This window comes from Rhipicephalus microplus, chromosome X (assembly GCF_043290135.1).
Source record: "Rhipicephalus microplus isolate Deutch F79 chromosome X, USDA_Rmic, whole genome shotgun sequence".
In the NCBI taxonomy this organism is placed as follows: domain Eukaryota; kingdom Metazoa; phylum Arthropoda; class Arachnida; order Ixodida; family Ixodidae; genus Rhipicephalus; species Rhipicephalus microplus.
In genome coordinates, this window is record NC_134710.1 from 405794543 (window position 1) to 405817787 (window position 23245).

General features: G+C 46.1%; 1 protein-coding gene across 23 annotated transcripts in view; it reads left to right on the top strand.

Annotated features, from left to right (window-relative positions):
- LOC119160958 (uncharacterized) overlaps nt 1-23245 on the top strand; it is a 156035-nt gene that overhangs the window by 107790 nt on the left and 25000 nt on the right. For 21 of the 23 annotated variants that reach the window (XM_075880215.1, XM_075880222.1, XM_075880219.1 and 18 more), the window contains 2 exons: nt 13165-13179; nt 14212-14285. In XM_075880215.1, coding sequence (XP_075736330.1) covers nt 13165-13179; nt 14212-14285 — 89 coding nt within the window. The remainder of the gene's footprint in view (nt 1-13164; nt 13180-14211; nt 14286-23245) is intronic. The other 2 variants (XM_075880223.1, XM_075880225.1) reach the window with 1 other exon arrangement.

Genomic DNA, 23245 nt, shown 5'->3' on the forward strand with positions numbered 1-23245 from the left:
TGATATTTAGTTTTGCCATTTGGGATGCACCACGTCCACTTATGGTTTGCCTGTTTTATGTAGAAGGTATTTAAGATCCTGTACATTATCTCATTCTGCGGTGGGAGACGCTGAATGGGAGGCTGCGTTCGTACGGCTCCTGTGGACGCGCAACGAAATCTGTCTAGAGTTTTTTCTTCAAGTGTTCATGAACTGTTGCTCGCATCGGTTCCGAGAAGTCATCAGGATCCTACCGATACTACATTTGACCACAGTGAGTGAGTTTTTGTCAAGTTAGGAACAATTTCTTTTCCTGTGGAGCAGTGCCCTTTTTAACCCTAACGAGTGCCTCGAGAGACCGCGCTTTTGCTGGGCTTGTTCTCGCCTGCGGCCGGCCCTTCGGAGGCCCGGTGCGCGGAATTATTTGCTCACGATGGAGTATGAAGTGCACGGAGAGGATATTTCAGAAGAAGAGTTTACTCAAGATAAAGGTTGGCAGTCCGCTGGGGCCAGAAGAGCTGGCGCCAAAACACGCACTGCTGACTCTAACGCGGCATCGTCGCAGCCGGGCGCACGCCGCGGCAAATCGAGAGGCGCTGCGCTGAAGTCCAAAGTAATACGTGCGGGAAAGATGCCCTCCCTTCCTCAAGATGACATCAAGATTGTGATCCGGCCGAGAGGTGGACTCAATATCTCGAAAATTGGCGCAGCTACGGTGGCTGACGCAATACTAGTTGCCGCTGGCATAAGCCAGGAAGATTTGTGCCAGGATACTCTATGCCTGAATCTGCAGCAAAATATTATGGTTGCCAGTATTCCCAAGCGCGAAAACGCAGACCGATACGTTCGGATGAAGCAAATACTCATTTCAGGCAAGGTGCACGAGCTAAGTGCCTATGATACTGCCCCACACTCCACTTGCAAAGGGGTGATTCGCAACGTCCCACTTCAAGACGGCCCTGACGTCATCGATGCGAAGATTGTCAACACAAATAATCCACTCACCTTAGCAGCCAAGAGAATAGCCCAAACTGGCACGGTCATCATCGCTTTCGACGGGTATCGTGTACCAAACTTTGTCAGGTATGGACCAGTGCTGATGCAGTGCTCACTCTACCGCAAGCAAATCGACGTGTATTATGCGTGCGGCTGTCTTGGTCATCGCACTGACGTGTGCCCCACTCCCGGTGACACGATTTGCCGAGGCTGTGGTGCTGCAAGCCCTGACAAGCAACATGTGTGTACTCCCAAGTGCAAACTCTGTGGTGGCCAGCATCTCACGGCTAGCAAAGACTGTGCTCAAAGGTTCAAGATCCCATACATTGTGCGCCGTCGTCGCAGTGAGCGTGCCAGAATGGCTGGTGCTGCGTCACCGTCCCCGCAACGTCACCTCGACACTGCAGACGAGTTCCAGTCTTCGTCACCCATCACGGATGCTCAGCGCAGAGGACGCCCCCGTTCCAGGGGACGCTCGGGAGGCCGTTCCGGATCCAGGCGCCGTGGTGCCTCCAAGGGATGTTCCGGCTCGCGCTCTAGGTCGACAGAACGTTCCCGGGGAAGTTCCACTTCTCAGCCTCGCTCCAACTCAAAGTTGGGGCACGTTTCGTCCGGGCAGACCAGGTCCCGCTCCCGCACGCCCACCACCTCTAACAGCAAGAAGCCGACGCTTTCCTGGGCCGACAAAGCCCGAGGAAGACGCGAGTCTCCTAGAGGGGACGAATCGAATCGCGGTTCTCCCCACGCGAGTGAGCTCGACGAGATGCGACGAGCTAACGAGCAGCTGAGGAAAGAAAACGCGCAGCTTAAGCAAGAAATGAGCAGGCTAGCAGCGGAGATGGCGGAGATTAGAAAGCTCGCGTCCTCGCCCCCTTCGGCGCAGCCCGCCCCAACCCCGGTCGCCATGGATACGTCTGAGGCACTTCATAGGCCTAGCGGAACCAAGCGCCGAGCGGTTGAGAACACACAAGAAGAAGAGGCGGTAAACTTACTGTCGGAACTCAAGGTTTTCTTTGCGAACATGCAGGCTACCTTAGCGAAAATTCAAGAAGCCGTGGCGCATCCAAAGATGGGATTAGGAGCACTGAGTGAACGCATAAGCAAGTTAGAAGAGGTCGATGCGAGGAGAGACCCCGGTCCGACTCCTTTGCAGGTCCCAGCACAACGCAATGTACTAGCGCCACCGACTGAAGGCGCGATCCTCCGGGCTGCTATAGCTGCTCAACCATCCCCTCAGCCTAAACATGGATAGTGTGGACGAAAACTTCAGAATCTGGCAATAGAACTGTGGCGGATTTACTCACAAAAAGCCCATTCTACAGCAATATTTCAGAACTGTCGATGTTAATTCTTTCGCTACGGCGGAAAAACGGCACTTATTTTGTGCTTTCACAAAAAAATTTATTACTCTTGACAAAAAAGGAACATGTAGCATTGTAATATATGAAATGGTAGCTTATTGATTCGGCCTTTTATACATATAAAACACTTTGGTATGAAACCTATAGATTTGGAAAATTTAATTGTTAAATAACAAAAAAACATACAAAAAGTTATACAAGCACTTCACAAGTTAGTGAATGTAGAGAGCAAAAAATTATTTTGAGAAATCTGAAATATACAAATTATTACTAGTTCTCTTAGCTATCATTTTAGATAAACACAAATTCAGTGCAGCATATCAACAATTTTTTTCGGCCCATCAACCTACTGGCCCCGACAACTGTGCCACTCGGCAAAACAGTCTCGTGTAGGCAGGAAGCAAAGGTAAATATTACAGGTCGAGCAGAATATGTTCGTTCTGTTTTGTGTTTTCGTTTTTTCGTAGTAAAGCTTGCAGTTTTTTCTCTTTTCCATTCTTTTCGGCTGGTGCCGAACAGGATCTAGAGGGGAGAAGGGGGGTGAGAAAGGGGCGTGTCCTTGAGAAACTTCATCGTATTGAAATGTCTGTTGAATTAATTCTTCTCTGAACGCCAATTGGTCAAAGTTCCTGTTTCTGAATATTTCTTCAACATTTGGATTCTCTTTTTGGTGCTCCTGAAATAAAATAAAACTATTTACGCCCGCAATGTCCACAGCATGAAAAAACAAACAATGTTTTCCACCAACGTACACACTTTCTGAGTACGTTGTACGTGGCAATTATTTGGTCAGACTTGTCCACGCCGAGCATTCTGGTGTTATACTCATGAACAAGGAGGGGCTTCTTTATGGTATTCACAACCCACTGGCCCACCCTTTTCTCTCTCCTTTTAGCAGTAACATGTTTATTTGCTGTGTGCATCGTGCTCATCAGACACACAGAACGTCGATCCTTCCATTCCATGAAAAGGATGTTGCCTTCCCGAATCCAGCGAACGTCCCCACGCTGCGCCCTTCTTTCCCACGTAGCATCCTTCAATTCTTTTGGGAAGCCCCGACGATCTTTGCGAGTGGTCCCACAGGCAAGCGTCTTGTGCTCAAGGAGGTATTCGAATAATTTTGCCGACGTATAAAAGTTATCCATAAAAATTTTATATCCCTGATGAAGATACTCTGTGCAAAGCCGAGTCACAACGTCAAACGCTAATCCATGGGGTCCAGGTACCTCGCGTTTTCCAGTGTACACAAAAAAATTTATTGTATAGCCGGTATTCGAATCCGCCAGCACCCACAGCTTATATCCAAATTTCGTCACTTTGTCCCGAATGTACTGCCTGATTCCTGACCTCGCTTTTGATTTTACCATGCGTTCATCCACGGCAAGGTTGCGCTGTGGTTAAAACAAATTTTGTGACTGCAGATTTATGTGTCGCATGAGCCATGACACCCTCCAAGTTTTCCCATCAGATGCTGCAGCCGCAAGATCTTCCGGGTCCCCTACGCTCAGAAAAGCTAAAAGTGCAAAGAATCGGTCCCGTCTCATAATATTTGGTGGGAGAAGGCTTGAAAATATCCCCGTCATCCGCCAGTACATGTGGAGCCGTGGTACATCAACAACCCCCATGTAGATGATAAGTCTGATAAACCTCAGCATCTCCAGTGGCATTACCTCTTCCCAGGAGCCGTCCCGGCGAGCGTAGGTTTGCCGGTCCAAAATACGCATCCAGGCGTACTTGTTAGTGTTGTCACATAACGTCTGGAGCACTTCCGTTGTGAAAAACAAAAGGAAAAATCAAGCGCCCTTGTGAAGCGACGCACGTCACTCCGTAGCGCTGCTGCAAGATGGGCACCAGGCTGTCTTACGGGTGAAAACTTCACACGGCGTGCTGGATTTGGCAAAACATCCTTGCCGTACGTTGTTGAGACCCTAAGCAAGGAAAGGATACCATTATCGTCAAATATCAAGTGCGTTTTTCCTTCATAAGCAGTGCGAAGTCAAAAACGATACTTACTTGGTAGTACTTGTGGAAGTCTGAGGCGTCTGGTCTGGAGTGTCATCGTCGGAACTCAACTCTGAAACTTCAAAATCGTCACTCGAGTCGTCTGCACTACTCGGCTCGAAAAAATCGTCGGTAGAAGCGGCCGAAGTGTTTGCAACAGCAATCGGCTGTCGCAGCGAGCGACGGGGAGTGGCGGCCATTCTCACGTAAAACGGAACTGGATTCCATTCAAACTGCACACGAGGGCGCGGCTCAGCGGGCGAAATGTAAACCAAGAAAGGTGAAAATGAAAAGTGAGTTGCCCAGGCTTAGGCTAGATGGCGCTACATGTCCGTGAAACGCGAGTTTTCAATTTTTGCGGGAGATTTCAAATCATCGGAACTCCGTGTCCGATGGCCTATGGGTTCGTAGTGAAAGGGTTAAGCCCCACATTATCGCTGTTCAGGAAGTTGCGTCTGGCACCCCCATCAAAATCCCGGGTTACTTAGTAGCATCATCACATTCAGGAGGTAGAGGAGTTGCCACACTTATCAGCAAAAGGTACAATTACCTATCGCGTGACCTCGGTGCAGTTGCCGATGGCATTGAGTACGAAATGACTGAAATTATAATGAACTCACCCAAGAATGGTCTTCGAAGAAATAGCCTTTTTATTCTCAACGTATACTGCAGTCCCAGTTATCGCAGGGCGAGAGCAAACTCTCTCCTCAAAAGGGCTGTGAGCATGGCCAGTAGTTACCCCCTTGTAGTTGTAGGGGATTTCAACGCCCCACACAGCGTGTGGGGATACATGTATGATACCCCAAAAGGACGCGAGCTATGGCAGACTGCGACAGAAGCCGACTTAACGCTTATAACTGACAAGGATTTCCCCACTAGGAGAGGTAACTCCATATGTAGGGATACCACCCCGGACCTGACTTTTGTGAAGAATATAGATGGGGTCAAATGGGTCAACACGGCTCTAGACCTCGGAAGGGACTATATCATCGAGGTATCCTTCGCGATTGCCCGCTTTAGGACGAAAAAATTCAAGGTGGTCGACTGGGACGCTTTTCGCGAAGTCAGAGCTGAGAGAGCACCGACGGCTGGGACAGACTTTGAAGGATGGTACAAAGGAATCAGAGATGACCCCACGGCAGCGACCAAGGAGGTCGTCACTGACCTCGATGTTGAAAACATGGATAGCAGGTTGGCACACCTACTAGAAGCCAAGCAAGCTTTACTCACGAGGTGGAAGGGACAGAAGCATAACAGGAGGCTCCGCAAGAAGGTTTCCGAGGTTAACAGGGCGATCGAGGAGCACTGCAAAACCTTGTGTAAACAACAATGGCATGAGCTCTGTGAGAGCATCGAGGGTCAGCTCAGATCTGGGAAGAGCTAGGGTCTTCTCAAACACCTTCTCGATCAGGGCAGCACCAGGTCCAGTCAGAGGCGATCCCTCGTGCGAGCCATCCATCTTGCTACTGACTCTACCCCGGACGAATTGGTTGTCAACAAGCTTATAGACAGGTATCTGCAAGTCGCGGATAGCTCTGCACCCACACAGTTACCGGACTACGCGGGGTGCGACGTGCCGGAGTTGGACCATGACTATACTGTGGCCGAGATGCGGCAGGCTCTCTTTTCCCTAAATGCTAAATCCCTGGCCCTGATAGCATAACCAATAAGATGCTCAAGAACCTTGATGATAACTCCATCGAATTCCTTACGGAAAAGATTAATGAGGTGTGGCGCAGTGGGGAGGTTCCCGCACAATGGAAGACGGCCTACACAGTTCTAATCCCGAAACCTGGTAAAGCACCAGGAATAGATAATCTAAGACCGATTTCCTTAACTTCCTGCGTCGGTAAGGTCGCAGAGCACGCCCTTCTGAACCGACTCAAGGTGCACCTCGAGACTAATGACATGTACACCCACAATATGATTGGTTTCAGAGCTGGTCTCTCGACACAGGATGCCATGAAGCTGATAAAGCATCAGATCATCGACCGGAGCACAGGAGATACCAGAGCCATCCTTGGATTAGACCTGGAGAAGGCTTTCGACAACGTTTCTCACGAATTCATTCTCCAGTCTATTGCCAGCCTAGGGCTAGGGAAGAGGGTCTACGACTTCGTGAGATCCTTTCTTTACCAGAGAACTACCAAGCTCAAGATCGAAGGGTACTTCTCACGAGAGATCAACCTCGGTTCACGCGGCACGCCTCAGGGCTCAGTTATTTCACCAACACTATTTAACATCGTGATGATCGGGCTCTCCAAGGAACTCGCGAAGATTCAAGGAATCAATCATACCATCTACGCAGATGATATAACCATCTGGTGCAGCGGCGGGAGCGACGGTCAAGTTGAGGAAGCCATGCAGCACGCAATCGACGTGACCGAACGTTTCTTCCGTCCCACCGGTCTCAAGTGCTCCCCATCGAAATCTGAACTTCTGCTCTACAAGAAAAGACCCGAGGCGGCGGCCACCGTGACTGGAAACCTGCGTCTCAAAGTGAAATACGGCTTTTCACTAGTGACGGGTCCCCAGTGCCAAGAGTGGATTCGCTCCGAATATTGGGAATGTATATCGAGTCCAACGGCGCTAACGGAGCTGCACTGAGACAGATCACTACCAAGACGGAAAGTGCTCTCGGCCTCATCCGGAGGATCACCAACAGACACCGCGGAATCAAGGAAGACAATCTCATCCGCATCATACATGCGTTTGTGCTCTGCCACCTTTCGTACTCGGCGGCCATGTATAATTGGCATGTTGCAGAAAGAAGTAAGCTCAATTCCCTTATAAGAAAGGTTTTCAAGCTCGCGCTCGGCTTGCCTGTAAGCACTGGCACTGAAAACCTTTTCAAGCTCGGTGTTCACAATACACTCGAAGAGATAATCGAGGCGCAAGAGCGCTCACAGCTGCTCAGGCTTTCCGGAACCGAATCGGGCCGCAAGATACTCGATGATTTGGGCCTCAACTTTATTGACCAGTGCCCCGATTCCATGCAGATTCCCAGAAACATCAGGTCTCAGCTGCGCATCGCACCCATTCCCCGCAATATGCACCCTGCGCACAACGTCGGTCGGCGTAGGGCCAGGGGTAGAGCTCTGCTCGAGCACGTCCGTAGCAACCCCACTGATGCAAGCTTTGTGGATGCTGCGCCATATGTCCAACAAGAGGCATTCGCTGTTTCCATCGTCGACTCAAATTCCAGGCTCACTTGCTCCGCCACAGTACGCACATCGAAGCCCGTGATAGCCGAACAGGTTGCAATTGCGCTGGCTATGCTAGATAGTCGCAGAGAGTCAATATACAGCGACTCCAAGACGGCTATCAAAGCCTACGAAACCGGGATGGTAGCCCCTCAGGCCCTCCACATTCTCCAAAGCGTCAAGAGTATCACGCCCCATTCTCTCACTTGGTTTCCCGCTCACCTGGGGTCGATTGAGGGCCCTACCTCTAACCAGAACGAGGGCGCATACGAGGCCGCGCGAGGACTCACTGACCGCGCTGCCTCCACAGTCTCTCTGCCTCGCTGGGAACCCTTACTTACGTTCAACGAAATAACAAAGCACTTCTATCTGTCAAGAAGGGTATTCCCTCTCCCACACCCGGCCTTGTGCAGGGCGCAGGCAGTCACCCTAAGACTATAACAAGCCAGTGCGTATCCTAACCCTGTGGTTCTTCATGCCATCTACCCTGAACGGTATCCAAGTGCGGATTGCCCCGTTTGTGGACTGTTAGCCACATTCAATCATGTGTTGTGGGAATGTGAAGCCATCGGCCCCGCCCTCAGCAAGGACAGGTGGGCTGCGCTTTTACGCAGCCCCGAACTTAAGGATCAAACCCTGGCCGTCCAGAGTGCCCGCGAACGGGCCGCCAAGCTCGGCTTGACGGTCCCAACGTGGGATTAGCCGGGTGGCGCGGGATCTCCCCTGCGTCTTCTCAGGACAAAAATAAAGTTTTAATCAATCAATCAATCAATCTCATTCTGCAAACTCAACTAATAACTCCCCTCTGGCATTCCTAGAGCCAATGCCGTATTCACCCACTGCATGGTCGCCGGCCTGTTTCTTGTCTACTTTAGCCTTAAAGTCACCCCTCAATATAGTATATTGTGTCTGTACTATATTAATTTCTGACTCCACATCTTCGTCGAAGCATTCAACCAAATGATCATTATGACTCTATGTAGGCCTGTACCACCTTTATCCTGTACCTAATTACGATACTTGCCACCCTCTCACTGATGCTATTGTATTCTTCTATGTCGCCAGCGATATTCTTGAGGATAAAGAACCCCACTTCTAGTTATTTTCTGTCAATTAACCCACGGTAGCATAGGACGTGTCCGCTTTTCAGCACTGTATAAGCCTCACGTGTCTTTCTAACTTCGCTGAGCCCTATTACATCTCATTGAACACCCTCTAATTCCTCAAATAGGACAGCTAGGCTGGCCTCACTAGATAGCGTTCTAGCGTTAAAGGTAGCAGGGGTGGAAGTGCTGCATCAATGATGCCATACTGCGCCAATATGACCTGCTGCGCCAGGATGCGCATAGATGGCAATTTCCGTATATTTGTCGATCGGAAGTGTAAACCGCCCTATCTAGCCTATTATTATCGTCGACTGAGCAACACTGAGCATTGGCTACACCAAGGACGCGGCTGGATCCACATCTAGTGGAGCTTGATCACGTTGTAAATTGGTTCGTTCGTGGAGCTCTAATTGCTGTTATCGCCATGGTTTCCCTACGAACGTCGTGGCACCAACATGAGTAACTGTTAGTTGTTTAGCAATGAAGGGAAATTTCGATGATTTGTACCAGCCGGGAACATGGCATGATCATGCACTTAATGACAGTGCACGTATACAAGTGCAAATGTGCATTTTCTGACGTGCCCCATCGCCACCAATAAACGAACAAGTGCAAATGTGCATTTTCTGACGTGCCCTATCGCCACCAATAAACGAATACAGTACCATGGCAGATCTCGCTCTAAGTACCTGCCAGAAAGTTTTTTCTTCTTTTTTGCCAGAGTACGTGAAAGATCATGCTTGGCTGGCTCTCTTGCAATTTTTTTTTTATCCAGCGCAGTAGTGATGCCAAGAAGCATTTTGAAACTATTGGTCCAGGATACGCAGCGACTGAAATAGTGGCAGGACGGATACCGTCAGTTTTTCGCGATAAATATGTGCGCTTCTATACCGCGATATGATACTAAGCGACAACTGACAGTTTTATTTAGACACGAAGCGGTTGCATGGACACTGATCATCTTCTGACTAGTTCCGTGCAGCACGGCGCCTATGCTGCTTACACCGTCGCTGCCGGGGGGCTCGCTGTATCGTGCGCGCTTATTTTGTGAGTGAATTGCTCGTCCCCACTTTGCTCCACACCGAGCCCAGATGAGCAGAGTAGTGTTTTATTAGCTTTGCGATAAAGAACTTTCGCCAAGCAAAGTGCGCCGCGATTATCTATACTCCGTTTCACAAATCAACAGTGCAACACTATGATGGGTAGTGAGATTCTGTAGTAGATACGTTGGTGTAAGGAAATAGTTCCATGCTTTTAACACCCAGAATCATTTTTCGTTTCAGGCAGAGTGTAAAATGGGCATGTTTTCTAATACATACAAATGCACGCACACATGTGCACACACACGCACGTGCGCAAGCGTGCAGGTGGTAATTCTAGTAAACTCATAGGTACTGAATGTTTAGTGAAAACCATTGGAATTTTTTTTACCAGCAATAGTTTTGAATGATGACGATGTTTGACTCTAGACAGCTGCTCCAAAGCTAACTCGTGTTGCTCCAAAACACGCCTTTTGGTGCTCCGAACATGTGCCAAAACTCCTTTTTTACTGTGTCAAAGCTGCCCCAAAACAGCATTATTCTTGCTCCCTGAGCTGCTCCCAAACACTGAAGCCCACTTCCACTGCTGAAGTAGCCAAGTTCTGATTCCAATAGGCGGCCTGTCCAGACCCAGAGATTCTTAGCAGCCTCCGCTGCATAGCAGGTCTGACCGCCGCCTTGGACAGTTGCTTATGAGCCACTGAGGACTGAGGGCCGAGGGCTAACTGGTAATTTCATGGGAGGTGGTTGCCAAATACTGCAGGGTGATCGCCAGTGAGGCCGCACCCCAGAACTTTTCTTTCTGTTTTATTAAATGGTTTCCTGATCTTGCACCGGCACCGGCATTTGAACCACGGATCTTTCGCCTGCTAGGCTAAGATGCTATCTCTTGGTAGTAGGGGTTTCGTTTCACTTTCTTAGCACTTTTTAGAACTACATAACTGCTTATCAGTCCTCAACTTCACATTACTGGTAGCTTGTCTTGTTTTTCTATTAATTGTTCCAAACTCCATCTTTCTAAAGATTCGAAAAAAATTTTGAAAAGGGGATGAAGGTAGATTTGATCTCACCTTTCGAGCTTAGCCTGGCCTAGTGCTCTGGATGACTCTCCTTCTCAATGCCCCGCCGCGGTGGTCTAGTGGCTAAGGTACTTGGCTGCTGACTTGCAGGTCGCAGGATCGAATCCTGGCTGTGGCGGCTGCATTTTCGATGGACGTGGAAAGGCTGTAAGCCCATGTGCTCAGATTTGGGTGCATGTTAAAAAAACCCCGGGTGGTCAAAATTTCCGGAGCCCTCCACTACGGCGTCTCTCATAATCGTATTGTGGTTTTAGGACGTTAAACCCCACATATCAATCAAGACTCTCCTTCTGTTGCGCTCAATTTCCTGAAAATTAATATGCACAAAAGTAAAGTAATGTGCAAAAGTCTTGGCAGAAAACAACATTTTTCAATAGGTGCAGGGACACCGGAAGTTGTAAAGGAATATTCTTAGGACAGGTAGTAACCACAGAGCCAAACCATGAGAGTGAAATAACTAGAAGAATAAGTAATAAATATGGGGTTGATCACATTTGGCAAGCATTCTCAAACCATGAATGGTAATCTATCACTAACTCTCAAGAAGAAAGTATGTAACAGCCACATCTTGCTGGTACTTACCTATGCTGCAGAAACCTGGAGGCTTACAAAGAGGACTCAGCTTAAATTGAGGATGACGTGAGGTCGCACCCCAGGCCTTTCTTTTTTCTTTTCTTTTTTTTTAAATGGTTTCCTGGTCTTGCACCGGCCCCGGCATTTGAACCACGGACCTTTTGCCTGCTAGGCTGATGCGCTATCTCTTGGTAGTAGGGGCTACAAGGAAAAATTCACGATTCCCTGTCAGCAGTCCATAGGAGTCAATGCATAAATATTGTGTCCACAGCGAAAACTTTTTCTTCGATCGCCCTGCTTCAATGAAATTTTACGATGCAATTTCAGGCTCAGCTACTTATTTCTATGCAGTAAACCCAGTCTTTAACATTTCGATGCATTTTCAGAGCCTGAAAATGCATCAACAAAGTCTAAAACATGCGTTGGCACCCCCAGAAACCATCGCTATTCAGCAAGCATAGGCGCCGCCATTGTGCGTCCACATTATCAACAAAATCAGCTAGCCGCTACTGATGGATGATAAGAACGGCATAGAATAATATAAAAGTCGCCGCTCCACAATACCCTGCCTCTATCTCGGCATTGTTGGATACTTTTGACGGCGGACAGCTGCTGTTGTAAACGTGTTAATGCAACTGTTTGGTTCATTCACGAAGGCAATTTTAGGCATTGTTTCAGCGTGCTTTTCATCATGGCCTCGCTATGCATGAGTTAGAATCATGTCGTGACACTTCTGGGAATGAATAGGAAGCAGAGGACATTTTTTTTAAATTTTGAGAATGAACGTTCTTTTGTTTTGCTAGCTCAGATCAGCTATACAGTCACCGATCGATTTTTCGGACCTGGCGGGGACCAAAAAATCTCCAAAAAATCGAACAGTCCAAAAAATTCATTTTTGTCAGAAATATGAACTTTATTGCATCAGACAGGCTTTAAAAAGTCCATGATTCTGCCTTGCCTCATACTACGCTTGGAATCAATTTGGTTCGCCCATATTTGCGCGAAGGTGACATCGTCACCATAAATGCTCGACAAAAGCGTCACCGTGGTGCAATCTTCGCTGCCGATATCTGCGGGTGATCGTCGTCGTCGTCTGAACCATGCTCCGGCTGCGGCACAGCCTGGCGAAGAATTTCTTTGTCTGTGGGCTCTGCGCACGAAATTGTCATCGTCCCCACGAGCGACGTCATTATTGTGGCAGGCACATTCACTTCACCACTGTGTAGCTCCGCCTCCTCCCTGTACGGTGCGATGACAACAGTGCTGACCACTATGGCTGACCGAAGATGAAAAAATGATTCCGTGCCACGTTTTCTAAAGCAGACACGGCTTCCGAAACTTGAAATACGACGTTTGCATTCCAAACTTGGGGGCGGGAAAGCCATTTTATAATTAAGCCACTAAGCTTATTCAAGCCGGCGGAAAATCCAACGTGGCGGTGTCCATACAGGTTTGTGGCGCAGCTCAAGACAAGCGATTTAGTTAAAAAAAATTAAACTTTCAGGGGCGAATTCGTCCAAAAAATGCGTTAACCTTATGTGAACCCTGACGGTGCATTTTCGAAGTCCGAAATATCCAACAAGTCAAAATTTTTGGAGTCCGAAAAATCAGTCGGCGACTGTATTTTTTTTATTTCACTACAACGAAATTTTCGCTTCAACGAAATTTTTTCCACGCCCCGTCAGTTTTGTTGTAGCGGGGTGTGACTGTTCTAGTATAAGTACCATGAATCCACAATTCGAATGAATAATTTGATTATGTATTACTCTATTTCAAATCCTAAACTCAAATATTCACTCACAACTAAAATCTATTTATCTTTTCAGAGTCATCCTGTGCCTGTAAGTATGTTGCCGCAATCATAATTGTTAAGTCATTGTGATAATTCGTACATAAATTATTGTTGCTTGAAGATATAAAGCTTGTCTGTTCTTAGTCCTGGATATGATGACAAGCAAGATATGACGATAACAAGGATATTGCCATGTGGTTGGAGCAGTGAAGACCCAGACAGGGAAACAAGCAAAAAATAATTATTTATTGATCAAATGTGGTCCCAGCAAAAGAAACACTCAAATTTTGCTCAACACTGGCAACACGACAATATTTCCAAACAGAATCATCGTCAGTAAGCCGATATTTGGTAAAATGTGTCGACTTTTACGCTGGTGTTAATGCCGGTGCACGAGTTTTAGAATGAACTCAACCACATGCATCAAGTGCAGATTTTGGTCAGAATATTTTGAAGTGCGTGAGAATCTGTCACTGCATTAGGCATAGCCTAGACTTAGTGATAATATATATGTTTTTGCCCGTGAAACATGTACTCAAGGAAAAAGAACAAAGGCACATGTCAGTGCTCCGTTCTGAAAAAGAAGCGTGGTGCTGTAGACAAACCATAAAAGCAAAAAAGTGTATGTCAGAAAAAGAAAAATAATAAAGCAAGCAGGGACTAGCCTCTTAAGGAAGGTCATGTTAGCGCACATAGGATAGATTATTAGGGTGCATTATATGGACAGTTTTGCGTTGTGCGTAGCATTGTTGTGATCCTGCAGTGTCACGTTGCACAACCTCAAAGTTTAGTTGAACAAGAGGCCAGAGTACCTTGTATGTTTAGAAGTATTGCCATAGAAAGTCAGTGTCAGTGCATTGTTGTCCAAACCAAAATGCAGTCGCCCTGTTTATAATCTACTTGGTGTAGCCCAAGTTGGAAGACTTGACTGTCCATTCTTTGGTAGGTCTTAATAGTCCATGTTAAATGAAATAAGCAAAAGAGCGTGTTTCAATCTTCCTAAATTAAAATCGAAGCACTTAGAGCTATGTTGCTTATTGGTTTTGGTGTTAGCTTACTATCTTTCTCCTTTTTGTCCCAGGATGATGACGATGACTGGGGCTCCAGCCATGGGTCCTGTGAGAGCTCTACCTCGAGCCATCATCCCACTAGACCGTGAGTGCATGATATATGTACTTGAAAATGGTTCAACCACAAATATAAATAGACTCCTATCCATTTATCTTGCTGAGCCAAAAAAATATTCATACCGGGATAAAAGTTGACTCGTTAACTTTGACTCTGATAGAAGCAACTAGCACAAAACGTGTCTTCTCTGCCATATCTTGTGTGTTCAAGCAACCTGCTGCCAGTTTTATTTTCAGCCTTGTGGTGTTGGTCACTGGGACCCTGTAGAAGTAACAACCAAATGCTTGTGGGCATCCCGCGCTCAAGGAACAGAGGAGGCATTACACTGTAGTGTGAATGAATAAATACACCTACTTGCACATTTTATGCAGCAGCAAACCTGCTCAGTACACATTACCAGCAATTATTTACCATACGTTCACCTACTAAATCACGTAGTCGATGCTGAATGCTTCATCTTGACTGATATTGCTAGGAAAGTCGTCCGTGTTCTTTCGTGGGCGTCCCCAGCACCCCAAACATCATGCTTGGTTTCGGCTTGTCTTTGTTGGTTAATCCTCAAAGCACGCTATTTGTTACTCATTTTCCCATGTTCGAATCACTTAGCTGTGTTGCCTATTGATTCCGGTGCTTGCTTTCTGGGTAATTTAAGCATTTGTTTCCAATAATGTCCTCGTCTTATAATCACGTGCTGGCAACTATGAAAGAACACTAGTGATAACTTTGTGAAAGTTTCCCTTGGGGTGAAACTATATTGTCTATTTACAGTAATACCTCGTTAACTCGAAGTGGCAGTTTCTAATCCTCTTGTGCAGGTTTAAAAGAAAAAAAATGACATGCGACAGACTGTAACCGGCTGGGTTTTGCTACACTGCCATCTTATTTAGCAGAGAAAAAAAAACTGCCTGCAGTCGTAATCGGGCCTAGGAAGACGTCCTCCAGCTGGTTGACCCATCACATCAGTCAATCTTCTGTGCCGCTGCACGGAACCCTATTTTGAAGCAAGCACAGCAAATTTCTCGTCTCAGAAGATGTCTGCACCTCTCGAGGGGGTTTGTCATCGCTGTCATGTTCCTCGTCCCCTACGTTAGTGGTTATTAGAACAATTGCGGCATTTGTCATTTCTCCGTTCACTGCCATATCCTGCTCACACAGCGCGTACTCCAGAAAAGTCACGTCATTTTCAATGGCACCGTTACCAGTAAGCTTGATGACATCTTGACAAAGTTCCTCATAGTCTGTGAAGTCATCTGTTTCTGCCGTTTTTTCTTCTAGCAAACTAGTGGCACGTGAAAACCCAGCATGTGCAATGCAATTGGCAATAGCCGCTGCGCGAACATGGTGCCAAGCACTGCTGTGAAGGTGTACTGCTCTCAGGAGGTCAATTTCATAGCCTGTGCCGTTTTCATAAGCCAAGAAAATTTTGTGGAGAAGGCTCTTTTGGTAAATTTTTTGGGCCACTTCGATGACACCTTCGTTCATCGGCTGCAGCACAGATATCATATTTGCAGGCAGAAACTCGACTGTCACTGCCTCCAAATTCTCTATTTTGCCGTTGCTTGGGCAATCGTCGACAATAAACAGGATTTTTTGTTTTTCTTGGCCATCTTGTTATCTGTAGCAGTTAAAAAGCAAAAAGAGTAGCAGTTATCAACGCTGCCCTATTCGCCTGATAGATAACGTTATTCGGAAGTCATGCATTTCTAAAGCACCTAAGCTTATTAAGAGGTTTGCCAATTATGAGTAATGGCTGCTTCTTTTCACCTGTGGCATTTGCCCAAAAAAAAAAGGCAGCGACTCTGTCCTCTTGTTTCACTCCCGAGCACGCTCCACCCTTCGATGTGAAGATGCGGCTCGGCAGCATTCTATAAAAAAAGTGCTGCCTCGTCGAGGTTGAAAATGTTGCTGTAGGCGTAACTCTCCCGCAACTTGATGAGCCGACTGCTGCGCCAGTTGTCTGAAGTGGCTGCATTGACAGTGCCACTCTCGCTGAGCACCGACTTGGACGTTACACTGTTCCTTTTTTTTTTCTGAAGCGGTCAAACCAGCCGCTGCTGCAAGTGAAGTCCGTGTGCCCCATTTTCGCAAGGCTAGAGCGTCTGCCTTCTCCATCATTACTGTATTGCTGTGGTGATGGGAAGGTTGGCCGCTCTGGCATTTCGCAGCCATATCGTCAACGCCGCTTCAACGTCTGGGAACTTCGACCTTCGAACCCGCTTCCGCTGGTCGGAGAAGCTCTGCTGAAATCTATCCAGCACCTTGTGCTTGTTTTTCAGCACCATCAGAATCGTAGACAAAGGGATGCCCAATTCCTCTGCGATGATCGATTTCGTTTGGCCTCCTTTCCCCACTTCCTTAAGGGGGGACGCGGGTCTTAGAAAAGTAAAAAATGGCCAAAAAATCGATTTTGAGAAAAGCACATTTTTTGAATCTTTGAACCTATAAGCACCTCTCCTCAAATTATTAACGCTAAATTCGATAAAAAGATAGGTTAAAATGTATTTTCAAACCATCACGGGAGTCGCAAAACAACCCGCAAAACAGAAAATTTGTTCGAACTTCCCGCGCGCGCCGCCAGCGAAGCAGCCGGCGGATCGGCGCCATCTTGGGCTTGTTTTGAAGCTGGTTCCTTTGTGCGCGTTTTGCGGGCTCTCAAAATGGCGTAGCTCCAACACAACGACTGCCCTCCCCCGTTTTGCGAAGCCGTCTGCCGGACCGCTGATTGGCTAGAGCGCCGGCGCGCCAGCGAGCCCCCCCGTCTCGCGCTTACCATTGGCTGGCGCGGCAGCGCGGCCACGGTTGCTCGCTCTTTTTTTTTGTTTGGTTTTGCTCCGTCGGCGCCTGCTCTCGTGCGTGTTATCTCGTCTGCTACCCGCTCGTGTACCAACGTCGCCGACGTATACGTCTTTCTGCATTTCGCCGGCATGGCTTGGGAAGCTCGCCTGAAGAAGAACACTCGTCAAGCTTTCGGCAGGAAACGAAAGCGAGCGTGGAATGCGCGGCTGAAGGGAGCAGCCTGCGCGCCGCCGAGAAAGCCGGAGATGGCCGAGGCAGCGCATTCTGACGACAACGGGCTGTCGGAAATGCCTGTTATTGCGGAGGCAGCACATTCAGACGACGACTCGCTGGCGCAAGTGCCTGTTATTGCCAGAATCCTAGTGAGAGCTTACACGCTACAATTTGGCAACAAGTCCCCAAGACCACCCATGCCTCACTGCGCAGCGTAGAAAGAGCAGTGGCTGAAGCCATCAGCCGCTTTAATCAGGGGGCCACGAAGAGCAATGAAGCAATTGCTGAGAAGCTAGGCTACAGTGCAGGAAATCTCTTCATGCGTCGTAGCCTTGAAAAGGATAAAACCAGGCTTCACAAATCGCGGAGGGAGCACCTGCAGAGCAGTTCAACAAAGGCAACACTTGCAAAGCGACATAAGCCTGCAAGAGACACTGCATACAGCCCTGGCATGCTGTAGAATTGTAAGGATGTCTGGGACAAAAATGTGCGTTTTACTTGAAATAGTGTTTTATGTATAAAAGGGTGAGGTTTTTATATATAACATGTGTCTTCCTTTGGTTTTCAGTGCACTAGAACAGCCACAAAGTTGTAGACTGGGTTCCTTATACTGATTCAACGGCCAGTACACAGTTTTTAAATGAGCTGTGGCAAATATTTTGGGAAGGTGAATTGACACATTTGGTACAGCCATACTCACATAATGTAGAGCTATACAACGGTGCCATTTTTATTGCTCTAGCTTCACTTTAGCAAAAGTTACAATTATTAGAAACTTTAAATGCGTTTTTCTCAGTTCGATGTTTTTGCGCACCACACTAAACCTTAGGGGTTTTTCTTATATGTTACTGTTGATTGAGAATGACAAACTTGGTATCATTTTATTTGTAATAACATTACCTATGGGGTGATGCTATTTTGATTACTCTAAAAGCATACTGTTAATTACAATTATGGATAGTAATGAGCAAAAATTGAACAGAATATCCATTGTAAGTGCTGGTCTGTTTTCTTATCTATATAATGCCTAAACATTAATAAAAATAGCATCACCCCATACAGAAAGGCCTCAGCATTGGGGCTATGCATTTATTTTTTGGATCTTTCTTGATTAAGTTGCTAAAAAGCCCCCAATGAAGTGCATAATTAATTAATTTACAGATGTTAATATCTTTTTATCCACTGAAGCTATTTCAGAAACAATTACATATTTGAAATCAGCATGAAAAACTGTCAAAGATGGTGAGGTTTGGTCAAGATTGAGCCAAAAACAGAAAAAAAATGTTAAAGACCCATGTCCCCCTTAATTAGGGCAACCTTTTTTTCTAGCGTGACTTGCACTGCTTTGACGTCATGCTTGCTGCACTCGTGCAAAGTTGCCGCTCCTCACAGTCAGTGAAAAATCCGTACTGCTCAGTTTGCGCACATGAATGGAAATCATACTTCAGGGGAAATCGGTGCACTGCACAAAGCGAACGCTACAAACTATGCCAAACGTGGGCAGAGGGCCTCTCTGCTCACCGCGTTTATCACATGACGTGCCACAGTGTTGCTTGACAAAGTTATGTCGCTGGGCTGAGACTTCGCTCACTTCGCGTTCGCGGAAAGCATCGACGTAGTGGCAGGTGCGGCTAAATAAGAAAAAAGAAATCTACGGAATTCAGGCGTGGCAGCATTATGCAAATCTTGTGAAACGGTCCGGTGGCGGAATTTTCGCTCCACTCACAGTCGAGATTTCGAGTTATCCACATTTTGAGCAAAAAATACTTCGAGATAAAGGGAAAAATATACGTGGTATGTATATGAAAATGTTCGGTACTGCGGGAAATTTCGACTTAGCTGATTTTTCGAGATATGTGAGTTCGAGATAACGGGGTATGTGAGTTCGAGTTAACGGGGTATTGCTGTATTCATTTGATTTAGCCCAATTTCTAGTTCCTTCTGGTAATTTCAAATCAAGAATGAGATCCAGTCTATGTTAATATATTTTTAGTTACAGCATTCACAACACCCTCAGTCATTCATCCCGAGCAGGCAGAAATATCACTATTTTTGAAACTTTTTTTAAGTTCAGAAAGATCTGCTCTGTGCCATAAAGCTTGACATAATAAAAGCTGTTAAGGATGGAGTAACTTTATTTTAGAGACAGGACACCACAAAATAAGGGGTGACCATAGTGGTTTCTTGATTTCTCTTTTGTGTCCCTTATACACGCATAGTCTATTGAAGGGAAGATGCTACACGAAAAATGCAAGTTTTTCTTCTTTTTTAGAAATTACACATTTCTCATTTCCACTTGCTCTTACAAGTTTAGCTTCTTTACGTTTGTGAAAAAAGAAATTAAGGTTGTTGTGGGCTCAAAGTAGTTTAACGTCGCTTTTATCGAGAACAAGGTGGCTTTTAAAAATTAAGAAGAGCTGTTTGCCATTGCATTTCGAATGAGGAGCTAACCAAAGCCACATGCTCAAAATAGTCATGATTCCCGAGTTCTCAAAATGGAAGAAATCATTTTAAAATGCAGATCTTTGCCACATAGATGCGCTTTTATTTATATGTTCAGAATACATTTTTCTTAAGATGCATTCTCGGGCGACTTCTTAGTTTGAACATCATGCTTTTGGTACTTCTGATGGCCAGATCAAGATGAAATTGTGCCCACATGTTCTTTAGCATGTGAAGAGTGCAGTTACCTCCTTTGAAACTGGATATCATTTATATAATTATTAGGAACCTAAAGTAAGCCACTAGTGTGGGCTGAGCATTTTAAGAATTCTCACATTACAGTTTTTCTTGTTTATTCAAATGTCTTATGTCTTGCATTCTATAGTTATAGTGGAGCAATGTGAGCCAATAATAACTCATAACCATAAAACTTTAGGGGCAGAAAATGTGTGTCCAAAAAGAACTTATATGTTATACATTGTCATGGTACAAAACAAAAAATATGCAACTAATTCTATTTCATATATAATATCACTATGAAAACTTGTGTAAACAGCAAAAAGTTCATTGCCCTCGGCTACAGATAAAAGAAAAACAAATTTTTTTTTTTTTCAAGTAGTATCTCCCATTAACATGAATGCCTCAGCTCTCCGTTATTTTAAGTGATTTTACTGCAGCTGGCGTGTTGCCAGCAAGCTTAGTGGCACAAAATAATTATCATGTGGTGCTTGGTATATGTGGGGGTGTGGGTGAATAGGATGTTTTTGCAAGATGGCTAGAATCGCAGCTTGCACACTCTTTTTATGCATAATAAAAACAGGATTTGTGGATTTGAAAAGCAAATAAATGTTAATGCAGTAGGCACTGGCTTATCGTTCCATCTGTTGACATTCAAACTAATGAGCTTTTACTGTAGTACTGAATGAGTGTCATTTATAGTGCGGATGTCTTCACTCCGTTTTACACATCTGGTGTGACACCTTGAAAGCTGTGTGAAGAAAAATTCGGTCACAAAAATTCATAACTCCACACATTTTGTGGTTTGTTTTCTTCTTTACATATGCTCAAACATACCTCTGCATGAAGTGTCACGATGACTTGAAACTGAAATACTAAAAAGCAAAAACAACAAAACTCCAAGCGATCCAGTGTATGATGGGGTTAATTTACCAGTCAGATGCTGAACATCTTCATTTATTACTCAGCCTAAAAACAAAAAGCTTTTCTGGATGTTGAAAATATAGAACTATTTATTACAGTTGAACACGGATATATCGAACTCGAAGGGAACCGTGAATTAGTTCGATATATGTAAAATCCTATATAAAAAAGTACAGGCCCATAAGGCTTACCTGTAGCAGACCATCGCCTACAATAGGCGCATTCAAGAATGACAACCAATTCTGCAGACACGCCGCAACAGAATGATTTATTTGCGTAAAAAAAAATCTTTTATCTTGGCTAGCTTCTTCGTTTTTGAAATGAAGTTGAAAACTCTAGTCTCAACCTTATCAAGGCTGTCCTGGTGCGACAGTCCGGTTTCCTTCATCTCCTCGATACAACGCTGAACGCTGCCGCCACTTCAGTGGCAGAGTACACGTGTGTAGCGAGCACTTCGTCCAGACAATCCTCCTCGTCACATGAGCTTTCGGCCTGGGCATTCTCAGTCCCTGCGACCGCAGCTACTATGTCCTCATCAGCGAGGGCTCGCAATGACCTGGACATTGCAGTCTACTTCCACCAAATCGACCGCAGACACTTCACGTGGAACTACTGCCGGGAAGAGGGGCGACAACTCACGATATGCGTCGTGTATGCGCTCATCGTCGCTGTCTTCACCTGTTTCTGCAAGTTCACCCATCCCGAAGCCTGCCTTGAGTAAGCAGTTGACCGCTGTGTTCGTCTTCACGTCTCACAAGGTGTTAAAAATCTTTGCGGAAGAAAACTTTGCAGAGATTTCTGGCCACTCCTTCGTCATCCACTGATGGATGTCCTGGCTGCTGACAGCATCACTTTCGCCAGAAATGGTTTTGCCAACGATGTTGTAGCGCTGCTTAAATCGGTGAAGCCACCCGCTTTTGTCAGCGAAGTTGTTTCACCGAGTGCAGCGGCAAATCATTTGGCCTTGGCCATCAGCATCGAGCCATCCACCGGAATGTTCTTCGCGCACACTTCTAAAAAGCAGGCATAGAGTGCCTTTTCTACATTCTAGTGGGCAGGAGCGTGCACATATGACAGGTTCCCTATGTTCGCTGCACCGCCGCCTTTGCCTTGTTATCTGCTTTGTTCTTCAAGGTACTCGGAGTGCTCCGTGGTATCTCAAAGTCGTCCACGATGGTCGAACATTTCTCACCTGCCTCACCATGCTGAATAGCCTTCAACTTCGTCGCAAAGTCAAGAGTCTTGCTCTTCTTGATGCTGGCCATAGTAACACGAGATGTCAACAATTCAAGGAGTCTGCAGCGGCTTTGCACACCACATACGCAAAAGAGAAATGCTGCACATGCAGTGGTACATAGGGGACATGACAATGAAAGCAACAAAGCACTTGCAAGGCGATGGCAACATGCGAGGGCAGCAGCAAAAGGTGCGAGCTGTGGTTGGCTGATCAAAACTCGCAAGACAGCAACGAAAAATAAAAGGCGAAAGAAGGAGGACGTCGGCTCCTTGGTTCCTGCTCTCCGAGTCGACGGGTACGCAGATAAAGGATGAGAGAAAGAAAGAAAAACGAAAAAAAAAGCTGTTCGGCAAGTTAGAGATTGTGAAGACCAAGCCGTCTCACCCTTACCTTTTTTCGAGCATTTCAGGTTTTGGCAAAGGCGTAGTGCCACGCGGTGGTCGTTTGGTGCTGCGAGTGCCAAAATGCACCTTCCAACTTGAGTGCGGAGCCGCGCGGTCGTGGAGATCGCAGGGTGCAGCGAGTGCCAAACTGCACCTTCCAGCGCGAGCGGCGTTGAATATATCTGAAGGCGGGTAAAAATACCATTCAATATAAATATTCGAATTTCGATACTTTTACAAAAAAATTTCAAAGGGTAACTTACGAGTTTAATATACCGGAAAATTCTATATATGTGGGTTAAATATATCCATGTTCGACTGTAGTTGAGCGCATCTTTTGCACGAAGTCTCGGTAGCTTTCTCAGTGGAGTTGTGCGAATAGCAACATTCTGAGTGTCAAGAAAAATTGGGTAATGTAGTGCAAATCGATCTAATAATTTTCGAATATTTGTTGAATGGGTTTCCTGTACTTCGAAAGAAAATTGTGAAAAAAAAAAGTTGCTGAGTATCGGCAAGCATATCCTTATGAGGTAGGAATATGAAAGCATTTCATTTGGCTACGTTGATGAAGCACTGGAGGGGTGCTGTTACCGTATTTACTCGATTCTAGCGCGCCCTCGATTGTAACACGCAACCATTTTTCTGGCTGGCCCGCATGATCCACACCACTCGAAAAAACAACTCCTTTCAGGAGCGTTTTCCATTTAAATATAAGGTACGGGGGAAGCTTGTGCCCATCTGACGTGTAACAGAGC